General features: G+C 44.2%; 1 protein-coding gene across 1 annotated transcript in view; it reads left to right on the top strand.

Moving 5' to 3' along the window:
• LOC118786835 (utrophin-like) overlaps window positions 1-24,497 on the top strand; it is a 64,733-nt gene extending 40,236 nt beyond the window's left edge. Inside the window, exons 9-21 of the mRNA XM_036542168.1 lie at window positions 2,020-2,081; window positions 3,595-3,669; window positions 6,674-6,875; window positions 7,728-7,813; window positions 8,778-8,935; window positions 11,084-11,250; window positions 11,971-12,082; window positions 14,043-14,179; window positions 15,240-15,278; window positions 15,707-15,772; window positions 17,193-17,258; window positions 23,946-24,140; window positions 24,491-24,497. Of these exons, the coding sequence (XP_036398061.1) occupies window positions 2,020-2,081; window positions 3,595-3,669; window positions 6,674-6,875; window positions 7,728-7,813; window positions 8,778-8,935; window positions 11,084-11,250; window positions 11,971-12,082; window positions 14,043-14,179; window positions 15,240-15,278; window positions 15,707-15,772; window positions 17,193-17,258; window positions 23,946-24,140; window positions 24,491-24,497 (1,372 nt within the window). The remainder of the gene's footprint in view (window positions 1-2,019; window positions 2,082-3,594; window positions 3,670-6,673; window positions 6,876-7,727; window positions 7,814-8,777; window positions 8,936-11,083; window positions 11,251-11,970; window positions 12,083-14,042; window positions 14,180-15,239; window positions 15,279-15,706; window positions 15,773-17,192; window positions 17,259-23,945; window positions 24,141-24,490) is intronic.
• Window positions 24,498-24,945: the final 448 nt, after the last annotated feature.

The following is a 24,945-nucleotide window of genomic DNA, read 5'->3' as shown; positions in this document are numbered from 1 at the left end:
ATGATGAACAATAACACCTGCTGAGGCCTCCTTCTGGTAGTTTACATGATCCTGGGACAATAATGGCAGAAGTAATTAACTGGCAATTTGCCGTGCTTTGAAGCTGTTGAGCGGGCTTCTGTTCACATTGTTCAACGGTGTGGAAAAATCAAAACTGTCATCATCACTGATGTTTGCATACTGTTCTTTCCACGTTTTTAAGGTTAGGTAAGCCTTTTTCATTGTTATTTCCAGCAAATGCTTTTGAAAACATGTTGCCTTTTAACGTGTTAGCAGCATGTAGAATTTTTTTCATATACAAGCATTTTAAAAAACAGGTTTGAAAATATTACTATTAATAATATGATATTGGCTATAATATATTACCACTAATCTTATGGAAGTCTTGCTATTATTACAAAGTGTCAAGAAAACATGAAATATTGTCTGAATCCCTAATGAGCAAGTGAGGGAGGTGGGAAATGACCATTAAATACTTAAAAAATGTCAAAGTAATTAAAGTTCGAAATGAAGATTCAGGAGGAGAGTTTTCAGGCAATCCCTAGGCAATTAACCAAACATAGACAAACTAGTCTCACCCACAGCTATAAAATTCACACTCACCACTTCCTTTCTGTGTCAGCTGTTCATGGCGCCCCTCCTCCAATCCCATCCCCCATTTCTTTCCCCTGTTTGTGATGTCTGAATTGGGAAGTCAATAACATCGGCCTGTGACCAGGTGCGATTCCTTCATCGGACTCCAAATATAGCTACCTCTATACCTCTATACCTCATATCAGTCGCACACCTACTTCAATCACAGGCTTCACACTTTTATTGTGTGGAAATTCTTATCTACTGAATTTCAGCTGCTGCTTCTACTCTGTGGGAAGAGTAACTGAAAAGGCACGTCTGCGTGTCTTCGTTTTTCTGTTGCAAACGCGTTCGAACAGAGCTGCTGATTTCATGCATCATAAAACTAGCAATTATTTTCTTCTGTTATTTAAAACAAACAACAGAACAAATACATATCAGCCAGGTGTGTTTCAATGATTCTTGAACAGTTTTTTTTTTCCCTTCTGCATTAGAGCAAAGGGATCCAGTAATTACATTGAGCTTTGAAATTAATTAGGTGTTAAGAATCAGGTCTATTGATGGGAATTACAATCTCATCGTTCAGGTAAAAAAAAAAAAAATCAGAAACAATCGATTCTGACTAAGCACTCCTAGAATTCACACTAATCTTTGAGGCAAGACATTTCAATCAATGTTAATATCTGAGAAAATACATGTTTAATAATTAAATTCAGATAAAACACATTTTTCATGTCATGACTGTTAAGCCATGACTGTTAATCTTGTCACTCGACAACTTTTATCTGCTTTTATTTTTTATTTTTTCAGTACTTCAGTAATTAGACTACACATCAGTTCATTATCGACACTGAAAATTATTTGGAAACATTTGTCTTAATTATCCGCAGCGAGTCTACATTATCGCAGTCATGAGTTTGATTTCTGTGCCTGAAAAATGTAATTTAACCCATGCAGTTCCATTCTGCATGTGGGAGTCCTGAAGACCCCTTCCAGTAGCATACAACTGATAAATATAATGAATATATATCAAAATATATATATATATATATATTTCATGTTTCAAAATATATCATTTACTGTCATCTTCATAAATGTGATTGTACAAAATATGAGTACATTTACATATATAAAATGTAAAGTATTCATCTTTTTTACAGATGACTTATGTTTTGAAATATATACCCTGTATTTTGCTTTTTTATTTTTTACATTACTACTAAATAAGTTGAAGCACTATGAAACAGCTTAATAAACCATAGCTACTTTGTGTCACCATTCCACCATTTTGCATTTTAACAGTTATAACTTTTAACACTGATAACATTTTTACAATATTGGCATCACTAAAGACTGCAAGTGGCATCTGCAGTAACAACGTCTCACCACTAGATGTTTGCAACTGTTGAGTTCTTGTTTCTCAGCGTTATCCTCGTTGTCTTCCAGCCACGAGACCCAGACCACCTGTTGGGACCATCCGAAAATGACAGAGCTGCTCCAGTCTCTCGGTACGCCCTGCTACCGCGTGCCCTTGAAGCCTCTGTCCAGACAGAGCGGACCTGCTTGAGTTCAGCCTTGCCCCCCCTAGTGGTTGAACAACATTCCTACATGAGTCAGGGCAGCAGAGCCCTGCATAGTCTTCCATTGCATTCTGAAAGCTGACCTCTTGGCTGCCCAATCCGGTTGTCATCAGTCATAATCTGCAGGTTAAACTATAATTTGAAGGACACTGATCTAACATTTTATCTGTGCTGATTGCCAAAAGACAAGTCTTGATTAAGGCTGACATCTTTATCAGTCTAGGAACCACTCTTTGTGTGAGGTGTGTCCATGTGTCCATTTTAGGTAGCTTTACCCCACAGGCTATATTTAGAGGTTGTATTTTGCACTGTATATTTAAATGCTCTCTTAGTCACCACGCGTTAGGGCATTACCCAAAGACATAAATATTCTGCAGAGTAATAATGCACCCTATCGATGCGTGTCCGTGCCCGGAATGCGACTGTGACTCGTGAATAGTGTCGCGAGAAGGTTCATTAGCATCTTGAAAAGACGGAGCTAAACTTGTGAGCGCAGATAGCGAGCTCAGAAACCAGCTGCCGGAGGGGTATATCTGCACAAACACTCTGCAAGTCCACGGAGGGGAGATGATGAGTAATTACCCGGCAGTTCTGATTTCCTCACTGAAATCCGATCGGAGATTTGGCCAGAGCCACAGTGGTGTGCGAGTTCTCACTGAGTTGTGGAAGTCCCCAGAGAGCAGGTGACTCAGACAAGCTGTCAGGGATTGTCATCTTAGGCACATGGTCCCCAAAGACTGGTTTTGTGAGCAGAACTACACATCATTTTCTGTATAGCTGGGAAAAACTGACATCTGATTCGTATTTTTTCAGTTTATTGTATCACAAGAAATTGCACCACGCTGTGGGCATGGTGCAATTAAACAGTGGTTGTAATTGCTTGTGTATGTCTCTGGGTGATGCCTTTCAGTTTTATCTGCTTTTCAGCCTTTTCCCAAAGCAATAGAACAACACTCAACATGATCAGATACACAGATCCCCTCACAACCTCCAGTACATTGCAGACAGACACAACTGAAGTGCACAGCAAAAGAGGCCTGGGGCCTGATCAGCCAACGACTGTGTCCGAGGGTGCCGTTCTATGCAAAAATTCTGCACAGATTCACCAATCCTAAAGTGTGGATCAGCTCACCCAGTTCACTGAGTCCAGCAAATCAGCTGAGTTCAGCTCATTGTGACTGTGTCTGTCAATCTGCTCAGAATTGTGAACATGTTGATCTTCTACCCCTTGGAAAGTTCTGGAGAGGCGATGCTCAAAGTCTTAGTTTTCCCTGGAAATGTACCGATGTCGCGGCTGAGTCTGAGCAGTCTCCTTTGCATCTCAGCGGTGTCAGCTATCCGTACTGGGCTGCTGTCCAGGCTCAGCCCTCTCTAGGAAAGCCTCCTCTCATTGTCCTCTCATTGCTCCGTGCTGGTTTTTTTTTTCTCCCGTTTTTCACAGCTGACTTGAACGGCGTGAGGTTCTCGGCCTACAGGACAGCGATGAAGAGCCGCAGGCTTCAGAAAGCCCTGTGCTGTAAGTGTTGCCTCCGTTTGCACCCTCACCACAAACCGGCGCAGAGAAACTCACCACCTCCCCCACCCCAGCACTCACAAAGACAGCCGATAATGTACCGTACTCCTCAACGTCTTTGTGCTGGATCCTCTGCCCTGAGCAGAAGGAGATTTAACCTGCTCTTCTTCACACCTGACAGGTACTATGTCCAAACACAACCACAGGTGAGGGAGACCATGTAGGCATCAGTGTTTCTCTGCTTGTCTTTGCTGCTCATCTTTCAGGAGTGACATTAGTGTGCAGACACCGTTTCTTCCTATACTTTAGCCTTCTTATCTGCCGAGCCCCTGGTTTTGCATATGTACTGCATGTGCACAAAACCTGATGGCTGGAAGTCTCAGTTACAAGTGTAGTAATGGTCTACGTATTAAAATGTGATGCAAGTTAAAATATAGCGTCCAGATGACAATAAACAAAAAGTATATATCTATAAATGCATAAATGCGTATAAATTACAATGTACCATGCCTACTAGAACATTATTACCACTGGCGTATATGTATTTGTACTCATATATTGCAGAAGACTGTATACTGTTAAATTGTGTGCATTGTGCAGGACACACATACAGTTGCTTAAATGAAAACCATAAATACTTCATATATCTCCAATAAATGTCATCTATGTTGACTTACATTAAAGATGTAGTGCTTATACTTTTGTCTCATAACTCCACAGTGACTTCAATTGCTTTTTTATAGAGGGTTGCAGCAGCGACAACACTATAGCACACATTCTCTTTGAGTGACTCAAAAACACTTTATCTACACACACACACACACACGCACGCACGCACGCACGCACGCACACACACACGGTAAACACCAAAGAAACAAGAAAAAGGAATAAAAGAAGGACTGAATGGAGGAGATAAACTTCCCTTAGAGAGAAATGACTAGCAGAGGCCTCTTTCATATCTCAGGTAAAGATATAAATTTTATGATTTTTCTTTTATGTTTTATACGTTTGTTTTATAACTTATGTTACATTAGGTTCTCTTGCAATCCTTCATGTATATTGATGAGAAGGAACAAAGCTTTGAATATTTCTCGTGGTTGAATATTATAATGTGTCTGTTACTTGAAAAATCAAATATTCAGTTCTTAATGCTTCACTCTTTTTTTTTCTAGAATTGCTTTCCTACAGGCAACGGTTTTCTTCCACATTTATAATTCACACTGTTAAATATACGGACGCCATGAAACACTCGATTAAGTTGGCTACTGTTAACACCGTCTTATAAATCAGATATCCACAACTTAAAGGCAGCATCAAAAACAAGCGTGTCAATTCTTTCTAGGGTACAGTAGAAATGCGTTCACTGCTGATAAATAAACAGGAAACATTAAATACCTCTAAGTCACATTTGTGTCTTCATAACTCACAACAACTCGTGAATAATTTGTCTGTCACCACCCGTGCGCTCGCTGAAGGTAGATGCATGTAGGGCGTGAATTACGGTGCTAATTGTGTCTCCTGTTTGATAAATCAGCACTTGTGGGAGATTTGTGTTTTCAGCAGATTGATGCGTTTTAAATGTGGTCCTGGTTGGGTTCGCTCCCTCCGCTGCGATAACTCCGCGGCGTTATTAGGGCACGGTTCCGCACCAAACTGCGGATTAGACGCGCTTCGCTGCCTCTCAGGCAACCGCCGTGTCAATTAGCGGCTGACGGTCCAATTAAGAAAATAAAATAAAATAAATAAATAAGCCAATCCTACCTTACTGCCTTTATTAAAGGCGCTGTGGCTCGTTCGCGAGGAGAAACTTCTAATGGAAGCGTGTTGAACAGAAGTCATTAAATCATGTTTGTGTCACTCCTCATTTGCATGTGCGTCTGGTTGGGAATGATAAATGAGAGCGAGCAGTCGGGATACGGCTTCCTGTGCTGTAGGTGCGGTAAGCGGGGGATAAATGAAATTCTTGGCGGTGGATAAACTCATTCCTCTCGCCTTCAACATTCAGGTGCGGTTTCAGTATCATCTGTCAGTTTACAACCCTTGTGCGACGCTGATCTGAAATCAAATGTACAAGGAAGACTCATTTTGTGTATATGTGTAAAATTGTAATTGTACATTTATATTGTTGAATATTTTACATAATGTGTCATTTTGAAACATATGTATCAATCTGCACAGACGAAAGAGTTAATGTCTTATATGATTTATATGGTATGTTTTGATAGATTTTTTGATGTTTACTAATGTGTTGACTGTGTGTTTTTACAATATATTATTGTCATAAGGGTGGATTCATATGACTGACTAATGGCAGCAGATAGCAATATCTGATATGATTAAAAAAATTATATGCTTTGATAGATATTATGATATTTGATGTATTTAAAATGTGTGACCTATATTCTTGTCATAAGGGTATAAGTGTGGATCAACACCTACATGTTTTTACCATATATTATTCTTGTAAGGTTATAAGGGTAGATCGACATGATTAATTGCTGGCAGCAGTCAGGTGTGAAAGGATTGCTGGGAAAATGGTGGGAGGCTTCGGCTGCCAGGCTGCAGAGACAGCACAGCTCTGTCCGCTTTTCAGCGCCTCTCTCAGCAGCATGACTTTCAGCTCTTACAAAAGCGACAGCTCTCAAACTAGGCCACGCATACCTAATGACGGTCTCAGGCCATGTTGGGATACGCCGTGTAATGACTAATGATGCATTTTATTCAACACCCATATTAATTTATCTGCTTATTTATGTCTACTTGTTTTTTATCCATAGAATATTAGAATTACCCAGAATCCCCCATGAGCAAAATTGACAGTATGTACCGTAATTATGCGATACCTACCGTGCTCTCCAGGGAGGCATCTAAATTCGTGGGTAATTGTGTGCTTTGTGAGACGTGATTGAACGCGTCTCTGAGCTGTCAGTCCTGTGGGGGACGGAGCGCAGGAGAGGAAGGCACTTGAAGTGAGGTGAATGTCGTTATGCGTCTCCTCTTTTCTTAGTGGACTTGCTGGAGCTGAGCACGGCTGAGAAGGTCTTCGACCGGCACGGACTGATGGTGAACAGCCAGCTTCTGAGCGTGCCTGACATCATCCACTGTCTGACCTCCATATACGACCTGCTGGAGTGGAACCACAAGGAGCTGGTCAACGTGCCTCTGTGTGTGGACATGTGTCTCAACTGGCTCCTCAACGTCTACGACACGTACGTCCCTGCTGCAAGGTCCGATTGCAATGTGCGAGGCGCAGGTGATGCATAGGGGGGCGGCTGTGTAGCATAGTGGTTAAGTAACAGGGCTCCTAACCGAAAGGTTGACTGGGGTGCTGCTGTACCCTTGGGCAAAGTACTTGACCCACAATTGCCTTAGTAAATATGCAGCTGTATAAATGGATAACAATGTCTTTTTTTTTAAAAAAAAAAAAAAACAAAATTGATGTAAGTTGCTCTGGATGAGAGTGTCTGCTAAATGCCAGTAATATAATAATACAGAGATATCCTTTACTATGGGACATGCAGTTTACTTTGGCAGTGAAGTGTCCAGCTTCTAGATGAATCTCTATATTTTTCAAGTTAGATTCTGTCATCTCATTCAAAGCCTCTGGAGTCAAAGCATAATTGGGAATATGGCCATAACAGCAGTCATTGAATATACACATTTAAAATACCTACCCTATCATAATACAAGAACGTAACAAACTACTGAGCAACTATTTTGCTTACCTTGTCGCCCTCTAGTTGTAAAATGTTGCTACTGCTGGTCACTGTTGAGGGAGCCACCAAATCAGTGAGTGAGTGACATGTTTATTTATGAGGCTGCTTCCTTCATTCGATGCCAACAGTGCTGTTGGGGATTTTCATCAAATTAGAGCTGAACCTTCCAAGAGCTTCACAGATGTTTGAAAAACGCCCTTTGGAACACTCAAAAAAGTAAAGCAATCTGAGTTCTAAACTGCAAATTATGATGCAAGAGGTGAGCCTACCTGTCAGTGCATCCTAGTGCTACATGTGGCAGACTTAACAAACTTGCTGTCTCTTCTCCCACATGCCTACCCACAGGGGCCGAAGTGGGAGGGTTCGGGCGCTGTCTTTGAAGATCGCCTTGCTCTCTCTCTCCAAGGGCCACCTGGAGGACAAATACAAATGCAAGTACAATCACAAATACTCCTGGTGGATGAATGCGAATTCAAGGGCAATCACATATACATCTGGAAGTCAAATACAAATGTAAGCACACTCACAGATGCACCTGAAGGATGAATAAAAATTCAGGAACAATCACAAGTATATCTGGAAGACAAATAGAAATGCAAGTACAATTGCAAATCTTTCAAAAAATGCTTCCAGGCAAAGCAGTCTAAATCTAAACTAAGTGTGCTTTTGTGTTGCATTAGTATGTAGCTAATTTAATTAAGCAGTAAAATAAAAGCAAAGTTAAGTACGGATGCGAAATCAGTGTTAGCGGACTGAATACTTGGGTTTTTGTCTGGTCAGAGATAACGCTAATGAATGCTATATCATGAAGACATTGCATTAGCGGCCCCATTTTCTCATTTAAGATAATCATATCAGATTTTGCTGGGGAAGTCGCCTTCGATCAAAACTGAATTTCACTGCTGTTGAGAGCAAGACCTCGCTTGATGTGTAATTGAATGCTTGGCTAGTCCCTGTCACTTGTGGAGACAGAAGCTGTCAGGCCGAGTTTGCTATTCCCTGTGGTACATACACCCCAGCAAGAACTCCCCTCGTTCATTTCTGCCCTGAAAGTTCTATGCCCACATACTTCTATAAATAAACCGATAGGGGCAGAGAGCAGATTAAAGTAGCAAAGAACAGTTTACTTTCTTTGGAACACAAACGTGGGAAGAAAACAGAGTTTCTTCTTGAGGTCAGTGCAGAAATGTTACCAAACCAGTATGAAAATCTCACAGATTTTTTCCAAGCTCTGTGTTCAGAAACTTCGTTATGGAGCATCTGAAAGGGCTGCATTGTGTGGTGTGTGTGTGTACATGCTTGCGTTTGTGTGTGTGTTCGTATGTGCATTATGTGTTTGTGCGTGTGTACACGTTCTCCCTATGTGTCTGACATTAACCCCTTGTGTGCTGGCAGATCTGTTTCGGCAGGTGGCGTCGCCGGGGAGCACATGTGACCCCCGAGGGCTGGGGCTGCTGCTACACGCCGCTCTGCAGATCCCCCGGCAGCTGGGGGAGGCCGCCGCCTTCGGGGGCAGCAACGTCCAGCCCAGCATCCGCAGCTGCTTCCAGCACGTATGTGCACCGACGACCCCGCGCTAACGTGCTAATGACACTGCACCGACGACCCCGCGCTAACGTGCTAATGACACTGCACCGACGACCCCGCGCTAACGTGCTAACGACACTGCACCGACGACACGGCGCTAACGTGCTAACGACACGGCGCTAACGTGTTAACGACACTGCACCGACGACCCCACGCTAACGTGCTAACGACACTGCACCGACGACACGGCGCTAACGTGCTAACGACACTGCACTATCGTGCTAACGACACTGCACCGACGACACTGTGCTAACGTGCTAACGACACTGCACCGACGACCCTGCGCTAACGTGTTAACGACACTGCACCGACGACCCCGCGCTAACGTGCTAACGACACTGCACCGACGACACGGCGCTAACGTGCTAACGACACTGCACCGACGACACTGCACTATCGTGCTAACGACACTGCACCGACGACACTGTGCTAACGTGCTAACGACACTGCACCGACGACCCTGCGCTACCGTGCTAACGACACTGCACTATCGTGCTAACGACACTGCACCGACGACACTGTGCTAACGTGCTAACGACACTGCACCGACGACCCTGCGCTAACGTGCTAACGACACTGCACCGACGACACTGCTCAGACAATACCATGCTAACATGCTAACTACAACACACTAATAACACTGCACAGAGGATACAGCGCTAACACACAAACAGCACGGCACAAACAAAACCACACAAACGACACCACAAAAACAACTCCTCAAGGATGATACCGCACAAACAACACCACACAGAAGATAATAACAACACTGAAGAGCAGACACCAAATGTACAAATGAACAATACTACATGAAAAACACAGCATAACACTGCACAGAGACATCACACACCACACAAACAGCACTGAACTGGGAAAACCGTATATAACACTGAAGGAACTCTGCACTAATCATGTTGAAGGTACAGCAGCCTGAGGTAGGGCTACGGCACGTACTTATGGCTGGTGCCGTGACCATGTTCAAACTCCGAAAAACTTTCACCTATCCTATCTCAGGCAACAGGAGGCAAGAGTTCCACTCAGAGCGGTCACTTGTGACCTGAAATTGGACCGTTATCCTAAGAGTCTCCTCAAGAGATTGAGTGGCGGGCAGAGAGGCCCCCGGAGGGCTAAATCTCAGGATAAAAAGCTTTATACAGTTTTTGTCCTCTGCGCTCAACATACACCAATTCACTCAATTACTTTTTTTTCTTGAGGTTTGTCAGCTATTCTTATCAAGTCTGCGCGGGGATTACATTAGCAGTAAATTAGCACAATTTCCCTGCCGGCTCTAAAAATACCCGCTGATGAAGTGGCGCTGACGTCCTGGACGTCAGACGGTTTAATGGGACATTTATAAACCCGGACAGCGCTTCCGTGCGGGGTTGCGCGACGCGGCGGCCCTGCGCCTCGCTGTTTTTCTCCTGTCACAGCAAGGGACGTTTTATTTAATGTTCCGTGGGACGAGGGCGCGTCCTGTGCTTTATGGACCTGTCGTGATCGATCCATAACCCCCGGTGACACGTCTCTAAAACAGAGTGGGTGAAACGGGGAAGGAGGGGGTGTCAGCTGGCAGCTCTGCGCCGCCTGAATTATGAGGAGTCCTCGTGCTAACAAGGTTAGCATCTCATATTTGAGTTCTGACGGGGGAGATGACTCGTAGATATAGATCACTGCCCTCCACTTAAAACTGAAGCAAAGCGGTTGTGGCACGGCCGCAATTGGATTCAGAGCTGGGGTTGCATTTTATTGTCACCCTACCACCTTGCGATGATAGGGGTTTGTCAGTCGGACAACAGAGGTCTTTTGGGTAAAAAAGCACCGGCAGATGAAGATATGATTGTGTCAAAGACAAAGCATGAGGGGCAGGCTTGAGTTGAGATGGATTTGTGGTGTTTGGCATACTTAAACAAGACGTGAGGATGGGAGCTGGTTCTAGCTTAACAGAGAACAGGGTTCAGTGTACAGGCAGGGAAGTATGTTGCTCTGTCCTTGGGGAATGGAACAGTATCAGGACTCCCTCTGAGGGGATGTACCTGAGCCATATCTCTCTCTGTGTGGCTGATATATGTGCCAGTGATCTGATCTTGTCCCCTGCCTGGGACTGCCCCCCTAAGGTGAACAGCAGGGTGGCGCTCGAACCCGGGCAGTTCGTGGAGTGGATGCGTCTGGAGCCCCAGTCCATGGTGTGGCTCCCGGTCCTTCACCGCGTGGCGGCGGCAGAGACAGCCAAACACCAGGCCAAGTGCAACATCTGCAAGGAGTGTCCCATCGTGGGCTTCAGGTACCTGCTCCCCCCCCACCCCCCAATGTCTGCAGATTACAGCCCAGAGTACCAATTTCCCTTTTACACAATGTGCCTGGGGTTATAATTAGGAGTGGGTACACTGATCCAGGATCAGTGTGCTCTTTGGGCACTGCATCCGAGGTCTGCTTTGCATGCTGGATACCAGGTCTGAAACTGTTCTCAGGTCCCTGAAAAGCAGGAAGGTGGTTCAATAAGCCAGAAAGGTTTCAGTAAGTGAGGGTGTATTGCTCCTAAAATGGCTGGAGTTGTCATGTTATCAATGACTCACTAATCTGAATAAATCAGGCTGTTTTGCTGTGGAGAACATGTTCTCGATCAAATTAAACAAATTGGTGGTTGACAGCATAAAGACAGCTCCATTAATTAAGAGGTTCAAAAAGCTTCACCCACCTGTAAGCATTTTAATGATGTATCTACATAGATACATATCTAAATAACTTCATCACACATACTAATTAGTCATGTACTTGGAAAAAACACTGTGGGCCAAATGCTGTACCACTAGAAAAAAAGATAAAAAGAAAACTTTTCATGAGTGAAAGTTACAGAAAGAAAACTAGAAGCTGAAAACATTTTGATGAAGGTCTGCTACTTTGTACGCTAAAGTGCCGGAGAGCACCTTCCAGGCGGCTGAAATCAAAGGGTGTGTGGTTGAAAGCGCTGTCCACAGCCTTCCCTCTCCTTCCCTTTCCTCAGGTACCGGAGCCTGAAGCACTTCAACTACGACATCTGTCAGAGCTGCTTCTTCTCCGGACGCACCGCCAAGGGCTACAAACTCAGCTCTCCCATGGTGGAGTACTGCACCCCTGTGAGTGCCCCAAATCTCCGTCCTCAACCCCTGCTCCTAATCGTTCCCCTGCCTTGCCCACAGTCCCACCCCTGTCTTCACCCCATCTCCATTATACAATATATTGAACTATTGGAGTGTTTTTGGTATAATTACAATACAATATACTTTATTGTCCCCTTAGGGAAATTTGTCTTGGACTCAATGCTGTGCACATAAAATGCCTTCACAATTACAATAAATTAAGTACATATAAATAGAACAGCACCAGCTGTGCCAATCACAACAATAAAATGCACATAACAAAATATTGCACACACCCCATGATAAAATGCATTGCATATGATGTGTAGCACATGTTGCACACACCCATAATTGTTTTAATTAGCAACTTTTAATATAAAAAATGCCGAATATCCATGTGCTCATTGGTTTTGAGCACCTTATGCTCCCTTTTAATAACAGTCCCACTTGGAATTAGAACCTTTTGATGTGTGATTACAAATTGTGTTCTCTCACATCACACCACACTGCTGCTCAAAGTGTGTGGTATAGTTAACACCATCGCACTCTTGGTGTAAAATAGCACGGAAATATCTTATTCTGTTGTCTTGTTTCAGTAACATGTCTGAGCTTGAAGAGGCTTGATGAAGTTCTAATCAGAAGTGTACATATATTTATATCATATCCTTTAATGGTGGTGGGAGAGACATTGATATGCTTTGCTTTTTTAAGCTGATGCTGTTTTCAGTTTGTTTCATCAACACACACTGTCCTCAACTGCACAAAATGGGGACCCAAGCCCCAGTTCCAATAATCTCCACAGGGGTACTCATATGTTTGTCTAGCGAGTGTGCTATTCACAATGTTTATTTCGTTGAAGACTTCAATTTACCAATGAAAAATATTTTGCCACGACATGTTTTTTGTGACAAATGTTTTGTGACAGTATTACTTTAATATGGCTCAGAAATGTGATGTTTAAGGAACCCAGCTTGTTACCAGAATGTTGTAGGTTCCGATCCCAGTCAGGGCATTGATGTTCTATCCTTAGGCAGCCTTGCTTGCATCAGTAAACCTCCATCTGTATGAAATGATAATGTGTGAAATGAGGAAGACTGAGACGGCGGGCACAGCCATGCATGAGGAAGGCACAGGTCTCTGTTTACCCGCAGCAGACGCTTGGGTGCGTTTCCCTCCTTCAAACAGGCCTTTGGGCGCAGTCTCTCTGGCTCTCTCCCCGCGTGATAAAGCACAAATCACCCGGAACCGGCTTCAAGCAGATTGGTAAAGTGCAGCTGGGAGGCAGATAAAGAGATCTGCGCCGCGGATGAAGGGGCAAGGGGGGGGGGGGGGCTTTTATTTTGACACCTCTGATGGAGTTCTCAGCCGGTGGAGGTGATGAAAAAGCAGCCACTTAAAAGTCAGCACGAGGTGGTCCTGCTAGGAAATAGAAAAGCAGGGTAGAGCCTCTGGCCGGACGCTTTTGAAAGTGAGCTTCGCAAAGGGCCATTGACTTAGTGTGTGCCCAACATTCCCCCTTACAAACCTACCCTGGGGCTCACTCTCAGATACCAACTTTTCTCCCCCGAAATGGTGAAATTAATTTCAAGCTCCAGTGGGATATACATGTTAAATGATAATTGTAAAGGAAGTGCTGATCATTTTTCAGAGGACAGCCCTGGGTGGCCTTTAAAGACTCAACAGAACGCGAGCGTGGGCATTAAAGTCGGGCTGAGGTCGGAAAACTGAGGTGGGGATTGGCAGATCCGAAATGCTGGGGACCACTGCGGGCACTGCTGAGTCCTGATGTACACAGATAATGCACTAAACCACTGTCCCTGGATCAGACTTAGCTTTTTACAATATCACAGTTGGTGTAGGAATCCGCATTGGGTGAACTGATCCTGGATCAGTTCTTGGGGGTGGCCTCAGCCGTCATGTTGGAAGTGTGAGAATAACATGTCGATTTCTGTTCCAGACGACCTCCGGGGAAGATGTGCGTGACTTCACCAAGGTGTTGAAAAACAAATTCCGCTCGAAGAAGTACTTTGCCAAGCATCCCCGCCTCGGCTACCTTCCGGTGCAAAGCATTCTGGGAGGGGAGAGTACGGAGAGGTACACGCTGAAAGCCACACTGTTGCTCCTTCGGTTTACCTTTTTGTTGGTTTCTTTGAGCGATAGCTTACCTTCCTTTAACCTTTCAGTCCCTCTCCTTTCTTTCTATCATTTTTATTATTATTCTTTATTAACATTACGTTATTCTGACATTTACTACATACTGTATTCACCATAGTCATTAAGAACTGAACTGAAGTCTCTCAGGAGTACATATGCACATCCATTGATTTTTAGGTGCTCTTAAAAACCATGCTGTGTTTTTCATTACTGACAATGCAGGTGCGTGCCTGCACACACACACACACACACACACACACACACACACACACACACACACACAATGTAATCCCATGTTATATCTATTGTTTGGCTCTGATGGTCTCAGGTGTTAATCCAATACCAGTGAGGAAATCTGATTTCTTATCATCTTAATGTATTGCATGTCAATCATATTTTTCATGTTTTCAGTATTCTCTGTAGAATGAGTACTTGTCTGACTAATAACATTACTCTGGTGTGCAATGATATTTTCTCCTCTGTTTTTGTGTATGTGATGAAATTGTTTCAGTTAAAAATATTCAATTAAAATGAATTGCGCTGATTGGATTTTACTGAGACCTACCATTTATATTTGCTGTCATGAATACCAATAATACCATATCACAGCTCTCAGAAAACTTCCATATATTGCTGGAGTAGTTGAGCTCATGGTGTGCGTGACTTTCTAATGAGCAGTGGCATGAACCACTTGTCATAATAAGAGCTCTGTCAGCTCCTTGTAAGATAGTGCCAGTAGTTTCTTAGTAGGAGTTCACTTCACAGCAGTTATTTAATTGCATTTTGCGAAGCATCCTGCCCGGTAAAAAGCTGCCAGAATCAAAATCATTCAGTTCATTATTTCCATGTATTTGACACACCCAGTTGGAGAGGGCAGGTAATATGTATAGGTTGTTGTATATACGAACAGTACGCCCCCTGCTGGCCATACCAGTGAGCAGTGTGCCTAAACGCTTTGTCCTGCTCTGTGGTCCCCTTACCCCCTGTGTTTCTCTTGCAGTCCCGTCACCCTCATCAGCATGTGTCCGGAGCAGTACGAGTGAGTATCTGCCATCCCCCCGCTCCCAGACCAGTGTCCCTCCTGCGCCTTTCCCTTTGTTAAAACTTAAAGCACACCTTTAAACGCGTGTGTGGGGGAGTTTAAAAAATGCTTTCACAAGCCAGGGTGTTTCTGTTCATAGGCGATGGGGGTTTTCACACGGTGGCTTATGTTTTAGCGACTGGCATGCGTTTTGGTGATCAGAGAGTGTTTCCTTGAAGCATGCTTGTTCTTGTCAGTTTTTGTGTTTTTCGGAGTGTGCGGTGGATTGTATTTATGTGAGCACTGTGTGTTTTTTAGCGAGTGGGTTGTATATTCCTATTAGCACTGTGTGTTTTGGCCGGAGGATTGCATACTTATGCACACTGTGTGTGGTTTAGCATACCCTGTATGAGCGGCGCTCTTCAACACCGTTTCCTGTCCCTCAGGGTCTCACAGTGCCGGCTGCCTTCCCACGATGACACTCACTCCCGGATCGAGCGGTATGCCAACAGGTGGGGACCGCCCTGACCGCTTTGACTGCTCTGACCACTCTCACTGCTCTGATCTCCCTGACCGCCCAGACCCCTGTGACCGCATTGGCTGCTCTGACCACTCTCACTGCTCTGATCTCCCTGACCGCCCAGACCCCTGTGACCGCTTTGGCTGCTCTGATTGGCTTGACCGTTTTGACTACTGTGACCCCGACCCTCTCTCACCACACTGCTGCCCTGCTGGTGCATCAGGCCATGCACTCCACTCCATCCCACAATGCATTGTGCACTGCAGAGATTGCTTCACAGACAGACCCAGATGTTTGGAACTGCCCCACGTGAGATAATGGTTATCTCTGACCCACTGGGTCAGCATAATTCATCTAGAGAATGTCTTCATAACTCTTTCAGTATAACCTCAGCAGGTGTTGAGGATGTCACATATACACACCTTTTTTGAGAACGCTGAGCAATATTATTTCAGGTTTGAATCCAGGTGGAATAATGCACTCGAACCAACAAACCTAACAATGCCAAAACCCAAAGACCTGAGGTAAACACCCAGCTCTATAACTCTGTTCTATGATATGTAAAAAAAGTGAGTTAAATATAGACTGATAATAAAAAGGCCCCCTAAAAATTTACATCCTCACCAGCTTTTTAGCATGTTTTATAACTGAAATTGACAGTGTGAGATTTCAGTAGGACTCAGACCCAGTTAAGAGCAACTCAGCAGAGTAGCTCACCTCTCTTCCCCTACGCAGCACAGACGGAGGCTCCGCCCGAGCCGGCTGCGCCGTGCTGTTCAGCGGTTCAGTGCGGCGGAGCTGCCGGCTCGGCGCAGCAGACCCCACACGGGGGTTCTCCTTCCCCCATGCAGTCCTTTAACAAGGTGTTTAGCTAAGAAAACCGGAGAGTATAACCCAGACAAGCAGAGCGTTTTGCATTCTCATTTGCATGCTCGGTGGGGGACGGATTTGCATGCCGTCTCGGCTTAACGAGCCCCGCTCCCTGCTTCCCGGTTATCCGGCACGACGGCTCCCGGCCGCAGAGAGGGGCGTCGGGGACTCGCAGACTGACGGCACCGCTCACCGAGCCGCGCCCGCACAGCTCAGCTGCTACCCTTTCTGTGTTTGCTCTTCTTTCTCTTTGCCGTTTTTGGGGGACAGTGAGGCGTAGCGGTAAGGAGCAGGGCTTGTAGCCGAAAGGTTGCTGGTTCGATTCCCCACTGGAGCACTGCTGTTGTACCCTTGGGGAGAGGTACTTAACCCACAATTGCCTCAGTAAATATCGGGCTATATGATAAATGGATAACATGAAAAAAAATGGTAACCTGTGTAAAGTTGCTCTGAATAAGAGCGTCTGCTAAATGACAATAACGTATATATATGTAATGCAGCTCCCTCAGAAATATGTCTTGCCTCTGCCCCTTTTTTTACAGACTGGCAGAAATGGAGAGGTCCACTGTCTCCCTGCCCACAGACAGCAGCTCTGCCACAGGAAGCATGTGAGTCTGTCTAATTTAAAAAAGGATTTCTGTGTAGATCAGTGACTGTGGATGACTAAATCCCCCCCCAGCTCCCTGACCCCCTGGCCCCCACACCCCTCCCATGGCTTCCTGCTCTCCCTCAGTGGTACTAAATGTAATAGGTTAGGAACAGTTTGTGACAAAAACAGGCTCTTTATCCCACTGTCTGGCATTGTTTTCCCGTGGGCTGCAGTGTGGTGTAGTTAAAAGCAGCAGAGCTCATAACCGAAAGGTTGCTGGTTTGAATCCCTACTAGGGCACTGCTGTTGAACCCTTGGGCAAGGTGCTTAACTCCCAATTGCCCCAGCAAATACCCAGCTGTATAAATGGATAAAATTGTAGCGTACCGCATACAAGTCCCTCTGGATAAGAGCATCTGCTAATTGACAGTAATGTAATGTAATAGTGCAGGGTGCATCCAGCACTGTGTTGAGCCTGATCTTAAATACTCTAATGGTACACATTTACAAAGCTCATTTGACTGCAGACCATGTGCTGAGTACATTTGTTGTCAGAGGAAACCTATTATTATTGCCCCTGTTTCTGTAATGGGACATTAAACCTTGGGTAATGTTGAGAGATACAGTCTGTGGTAGGGTGACAGTGTAGCATAGCGGTAAGGAGCAGGGCTCATAACCGAAAGGTTGCTGATTCGATTCTCCACTGGGGCACTGCTGCTGCACCTTTGGGCCAGGTACTTAACCCACAATTGCCTGTGTAAATATCCAGCTGCATAAATGGATAACATGTAAAAACTATATTCTACATAAGTCACTCTGCATAAGAGTGTCTGCTAAATGGCAATAATGTAAATGCAATACCTTGTCATTCCAGCCCAAAATCACTAGCATACCCTCTGTACCTGCCACCTGCTCTTCGCAGACAGACTGGGCCCCCCCGCCGGGGTGTTAATGGCGCCTCATGCGCGGACCCCCTCCTGCTACTCATTTCTCATTGGTGCATCTCCTCAGGCCAGGGAGTCTTTTGACTGTTCTGTTACAGTTCTTTTTGTTTGGCCTATTGAGCAGATCTTATTAGTAGCTGATCGCAGACTGCAGTTTCTTTGGCCAGCAGATAGTTCTCCGCTGTAATGCGGAAACGTGTCTGCTCGCTTCCTCTGTGAATCCAAACCCTCCCTGCTGGTTGTTGTGCGTCCTTCCTCGGCCTGGCGTGTGCTTGCTCACTGCTCGCTGTGTGAGTTAGAGGGAGTGTCTGTCCGTAGGGGCTGGTTTGCAGGCAGTGACATTTACATTGTTACTCTTCACAAACACCTAGCGAATGTGAAATGGTGAGAATGTGTGAGCTCGGTCGCCGTGCGCAGTCATTTGCACCGGTGTTAGTAAATGGGGTCCGGGGGGGTCTCTGCTTGCACTGCGAATCCTGTTAAAAACATTCACGCATGAATAACTCTACGTGGAAAGAAGGAAAAATAATTCAGTTGGCATCCTTGTCATCGTCAAATTTACCTTTAGCTAATTTGCACCTGTGACCCCCCCCCTTGGTCGGCATCTCACGCTGCTGAGTGCAAATTGGTTTAATGGCCTGCGTGACCAGTGGAGTTTGGATTCACTCGCTCGAGCTGCCAGAGCTGATGACTGTCTCTCCTCTCCCCTGACTCCGTTGTGAGAATCTTATGCAGAAGCCTTGCGCCTGGAGACATGTATGGGCTTAGGAAGAGGGAAAGAGAGAGGGGGGGAGGCTCAGAGATCAGGAGAAAGACAGAGAGAGACGGAGAGAATGAAAGAGAGAGAGAGTCCAAGCAGGAGAGAGAAAGAGAGTCAAAGCAGGGCAAAGACAGAAACAGTTAGACAAACAGTAAAAGACAAAGCAGGGGATGGAGAAAGTGTGTGTGAGAGAGAGAGATAGAGAAATGGAGAAGGACAGGTTCAGAAGGACAAAGACAAGTAAGAGAGAAAGAAGGACAGATTAAGCACTGAGATAGGTAAGAGAGAAAGAGTAAAAGAAAAAGAGAGACTAGCCCTTAAAGGTTTTCACCTGTGAGTATCGCCTGTATGCCATTCAACAACGTAGTGCTTGTATTATTCATGCTTATCAGTTCTGCTACTGGGAAGACGATATGCTGCTCCGTCCCACGCGATAACAAGACATCATGCTTTCTTTCCCCCTGACCTGCTGATGGGAAATATTTTAATCAAGGGTTTAATCTATTGACTTAATTATGTAAGCTAAATATAATTTATAGGATCAAACCGAAAGCAGGAAAGAGGGCTGTGGGAACAGTGGGCCGGGCGTCTCCTTGGTAGCTCCATATTGTGCTCTTTTGATAGAGCATGTTAACAGGCAGCTGTGGGTAAGAATATAACACTCAGGGAACTTGTTTGCTTGGATGTATCACGTATTTATAAAGCCTTTTCAGGGCCATTTACTTGGTGCAGGCATGGTGTTTCCTGATAAAGACTGTTGCTGAAGTTCATTTTCATGTATATATGGTAGGATTAATGATAGATCATTTTCCCCAGTTTTCATAAGACCCAGCACCTTTGTGGAATAATTTTAAGTTGACGTGGATGCCTTATGGGAGAATGTGACTTTCACCAGAAAGACATCAGTCAAGCCCTTCTCCCCTTGCATGGGGAGGGGGTGGGGTCTGGAGAGGAGGACAGAGTGTCCCCCATACATGTACTGAGTCTGCTACGGCAGGAGGAAAACAGAATACAATGCTATTAATAAATTATCTGTCAATTATTCAAGTCACAGCAGCAAATCAGTGAGTTTGCCCTCTTTATTCTAAGATGCAGTGGTAGCCCTGCTCTGTATGCTGACTGAGATTACTAACATACTGCACTACTGCATCAGAATAATCGTAGAGATGACATATTTGACATATCATTCCATATGCCCCTGTACACAGCCTTCTGCTGGCTGATAAAGGCTTATGTTTACTCTGCTTGTTTGCCAGGGTTTCTCAGTGGCATTAATACAGCATATTATATATATATTGTATATATACAGATAATTCTGACAAGAAATCTGTCCATTACTTTTCAATGTAAACTGGGGTGTAAGGGATTTAGATACAATTTTACAATTGTACAATTTTAGATGCAATTTTACCAAAATGTAATGCAGTATGAAATATAAGAAGCACAGAAGCACATTTTTAATACATTTCATAATGTAAAACATAAATTAGAGGATGCATCAGTAATATATTTGTCATTAATTAGCTACAGTTAATTAGCACAGTACATTTTTATATGGGAATTTAGTAGTTTCTAAGTACTAAATTAAGTACTCTAAGCATTTAACACTGCAAGCATAACTTTGCTCTACATTTCTTTGCGAGGTTAATATTATAGTGTTTTACCAAATTATTAACCCCTGAGTAAGTGGAAACTACTAGTAATTTGGACAGTATTACCAAAGTATTACCAAAGTATGTGTTAATTTCATAGCAATGATCAAATTGATAGAAATTTTTACTTGCCAATTACTTCGCTATAGTGTAGAAAAGAGCGCTTCTAGAATGCACTGGTTTAATGGGATTTAATACAGCCTCCCGGACAGACAGCCCCATCACTTTCCCCCGCATAAAATCGCCGCCGGTGAAATAAGTAGTCCTTTGTAGTCGTGAAGGAGAGCATCTCTCAGGATGAAGTACTGCCTGGCTTGTTTGCAGTGCTTGTGATGTCTGTTTGGCCCATCACGAGCTCGGCTGGGAGCAGCTTAGCGGTTGGAGCAGGGGAAGAGCGGGGTGCCAGTCTTAAAAATGGGCTCCTTCGTTTCTCCCTGGGGCATGAATGGGTGACTCACGTCGGCTCCGCGCAAAATTTAGCCTAGAAGTTTAGGAGCTTCGTTTGATTCCGCGTCTCTGCTGGTACACTCAGTTTTCCTGCCTGTGGGTTTTAGAGGTAGCCTGACAGGTGATGTTCCGCTTGGAATCTCTAGTTGTTGTGTGATTGGTGGGTGGGGCAACGTTATGCTGAGTCAGTCGTCAAATGGGAGCGGAGCTGCTCTCTGCCTGGTGCATTAGAGCTCAGATCACAGTGCTGAGGGAATGGTAGGGTGCCCCCTACGGGACAATGGCGCGTACTGCATGATTAAAATGGAGAAGGTGGTTGAGCTTTGGAAAGGATATGTTTTGACAGTGTGTCAGAGAGGTGTTGATGACATTGCATTAGGAAATCACACCAATGACAGAAATGTCAACACATACATGGTTCACAGTTCTTTAAAAAAGGACTTTGCTTGTGTGTATGAATGCCTGTCAAAGTGTGTAATGACAGATCTGCCAAGGTCATCAGTACTGAGAGATCCTTCTAGTTAGCACTTTACAAAGGTTGCTCGTGAAAATGTGTGATTAAATAGGGTCATGGGTTTTTTTTTTTGTCTGAAGGCTGTGGTCTAGATTTGCTGACACATTCAAGCATTTTTTTAAAATTTTAACAGCATTCCTAAAACATGTCATAGGCGCTGTGAATCTAGGCAACTAGTAATCCTCTAGTTTAACTAGCTAAATAATTCTCTTCATCTACATCTTAGCTGTGTATGGTGAGCATTCTGGTGCAAAACGTCTTCCATGCACTCAAGTCAGTGCTTCATATTGGTGGCATTTGAGGTAACTCAAATCGCTCCCCCACCCAGCCCCGCCCTCTCTAAAGCTCCCTGAAACCCTTAAAAATGCTGTATAAATGCAGTGTTGTTTTATGCTTATTTACGCTTCATGCAGCCCTGTTTTCAAATTGCCGATTGTAAACTGGGCTCATCTCGCTGCTACAACCTCTGCACGCGGGCAGGACCGCCGAGTCGAGGCGAACGCAATCCTCCGGTACGCTCGCACTCAGCCAGCAGCTGTTTTTCTCAGCGAGAGTCACACAGAGTCACACGGGGCACTCATCGGAGGATAGGGTGGCACCCTGCTGACGTCATTCAGACAACTCGCAGGCGTCTGACGGTCTGTGAGAGGAGGGAGTCCCGACTGATCTGCCAACCCCGATAACCGAGCGGAATGAAGTCCGTTTGTTCAACCGCTGTGGGATCCCAGTCCCACGCTAATTTTAAACAATGGTGATAAATGTAACACGAAGAGATCTTTATGTCTGTCAACGTTTTATTTTGGGAAGAGAGGTGGGAGAGTTGGTCCTCTGTGCCAGTTTTCAGTAGAGCTACAGTGTGTGAAGCACTCTTTTAAAAAAAAAAAGTTCTATAAACCAAGCAGAACAGCTTATCCAGCACTGAGAAGTGTATGTAACATTTGGAAATTAAATATATTTAATATACTGACAAATATGTTGTTCAGCTCAAGAATATATTTGAAATACATGTAAAATATAATGAACTAAAGTAGAAATATACTGATATACCAAAAAAACAGCAATAAGTTACATGTTTTAAATATATTGAGCTAAAAAATAAACTGTCTAAAATATATTCTCAAAATATTGTTTTTTTCATGGGGAGACATTTTTTCATTTTAGGATAAACAACTTCACTGCCTCGTTGAGGACAGAACTATGTGATCCAGTTTAATATCTGTCGAATGCTCATGTACAGAGAAAGCCCTTGAAACAAAGAAATAGGTATTTTAGCCACCATAATCAGCATAATTACGGCCGCTATTGCTGGTTTAATTTGGGATGTGAAAATGAATAATTCAAATCGTCTCCATTTTTTTAATTGATGCTTTCTGTTGTCACAGCACCAGATGACAGCATTTCGCTTTAACTGACATGACAACAGGCTCGTGTGAACAATGGGACGTGGGAATAATTTGAATCAGCTCAATAGGCAGTATGTGTGCAATTACAGCCATGCAGGTGTCATGCATTTACCCACGCGACTAATAAGACACACTTCAAAGAGGTCCACCGAGACAGTCTGTGAGTGTCTCTCACATTATTTATTTCGGTCACACCATCTTAAGGGCCTGTTTACGCTGTCGGAAAACACTGAATTAATGCGGTCCTACTTATTTATTGTGGCTTATTTTAAAAAAAAATTTAATAGATCTTAAGTGGGAAGGAAGTGAGTAATAACATTTCCACTGTGGTTGTTGGTATTAAAACACTTTATTTCAGGGAGCGACTAAATTATATTTAACTGTTAAACATCTGTTTTAGGTCCTGATATTCATTTGAAACAAATCTAAATATATGAGAGGTACATTTTTATGACAGTCATATTTAAATAATTGGATGTTTATTGCCGAATACCATTTAATGACTATTCTTACTACCCACTCGCTAATTCATTGCTAACAACTGTAAAAAATAAATAACACTCAATGTTTTTAGTAAATACTTTCTGAGAGCATAAACAGGCCCTTAAAATAGGGTGTGAGGATCATTTTGATGTGAAGGTGTATGATTTCCCTGTTCTGATTAATAAGGATGGAGTGCGTCCCTATTTAATGTGCTGTTGGAGGCCTGGGAACCTGAGATGCCCCAGTGACACCTAGCAGCAATTCTTTCCAGATTAGCAGTGTTTTTAAGGAATGGACTGTCGTTTGTCTTTTAAATGCCAATAATGTAATGTGTTCTGATGTCTGTCCATCTAAACATGTTCTTCGTTCATTTTGTCATTCTTTTATCTACACACATTTTTAATCAGGTATATGAAATATGGCTAGTTTTACTCTGACTTTGGATTATTGGATCAGTACGCAGTGCAGGTTTAATTGACAGCTGTCTCTTGTGTCTTCCGCAGGGATGATGAACTGTCCTGCAGAATCATTGGTGGAGAGTCCCCGTTCAGCCAGCCCCACAGCCCCGCCCACACCCTGCAGATGGACAGCAGCCAGCCCCTTAGCCCCACCCACATCCCCCAGCCATCATTCAGCCAGCCCAACCCCCACGACATGGAGAGGGAGGAGCACAGCATCCAGTTGGAGGCGGAGCAGAGGTACTGTCAATCATTCTGCCCACCAGCACCTCCCCTCTCTCACATTCTCTCTCAGAGCTCACACTACTTAATGCGAACTTCACTTCCCAGTGAATGTAAGGGAGCATGGCCACCTATACCACCTCCACTGCAAACGCCCCCCCCCCACCTCCCAAAACACACACACACACACATGCACGGCCGTACACACACACACACACACACACGCACAGGCATACACACACACACACACACACACACATGCACAGGCATACACACACACACACACACACATACACAGGCATACACACACACAAGCAGTCTGCATAGGCTTATAGGCTCCACCCACACTCTGCCTTGCCCATACTCAGTTGCTAACTCTCAATTCAGTGGTAATAGATAGATAAATGAGAGCATTCAAAGTCACAGCAGTTTTGCCCTGAATCTGACGCAGCTCTCCCTTTCCCTCTGGCCTTGCTGCTACAGTAATATCTCCCACAGTGAGTGCATTATTTTTCTCATTGTGGCAATGGCCTTTTAGTGAGACATGGCTGAAGTATCCCCAGGTTATTGTTGCCAGGCTAATTCCATTAAAAGAGCTCAATAGCTCTGCTGATGATAATGCTTTATTTTGTGTGTGTGTGTGTGTGTGTGTGTGTGTGTGTGTGTGTGTGTGTGTGTGTGTGTGCATTTGTCTGTATACATGTATGCATGTGTGTTTTTCATGTGTATGCTTGCATGCATGTACTTGCTTGTGTGTGTATTTGTGCGTGTGTGTGTATATGTGTGTGCTTGTCTATGTCTGTGTGCGTGTGTGTGTGTGTGT

Source organism: Megalops cyprinoides, chromosome 12 (assembly GCF_013368585.1).
Source record: "Megalops cyprinoides isolate fMegCyp1 chromosome 12, fMegCyp1.pri, whole genome shotgun sequence".
Classification (NCBI taxonomy): domain Eukaryota; kingdom Metazoa; phylum Chordata; class Actinopteri; order Elopiformes; family Megalopidae; genus Megalops; species Megalops cyprinoides.
Note: the sequence above shows the minus strand (reverse complement) of the source record. Positions and strands in the feature narration are given on the sequence as shown.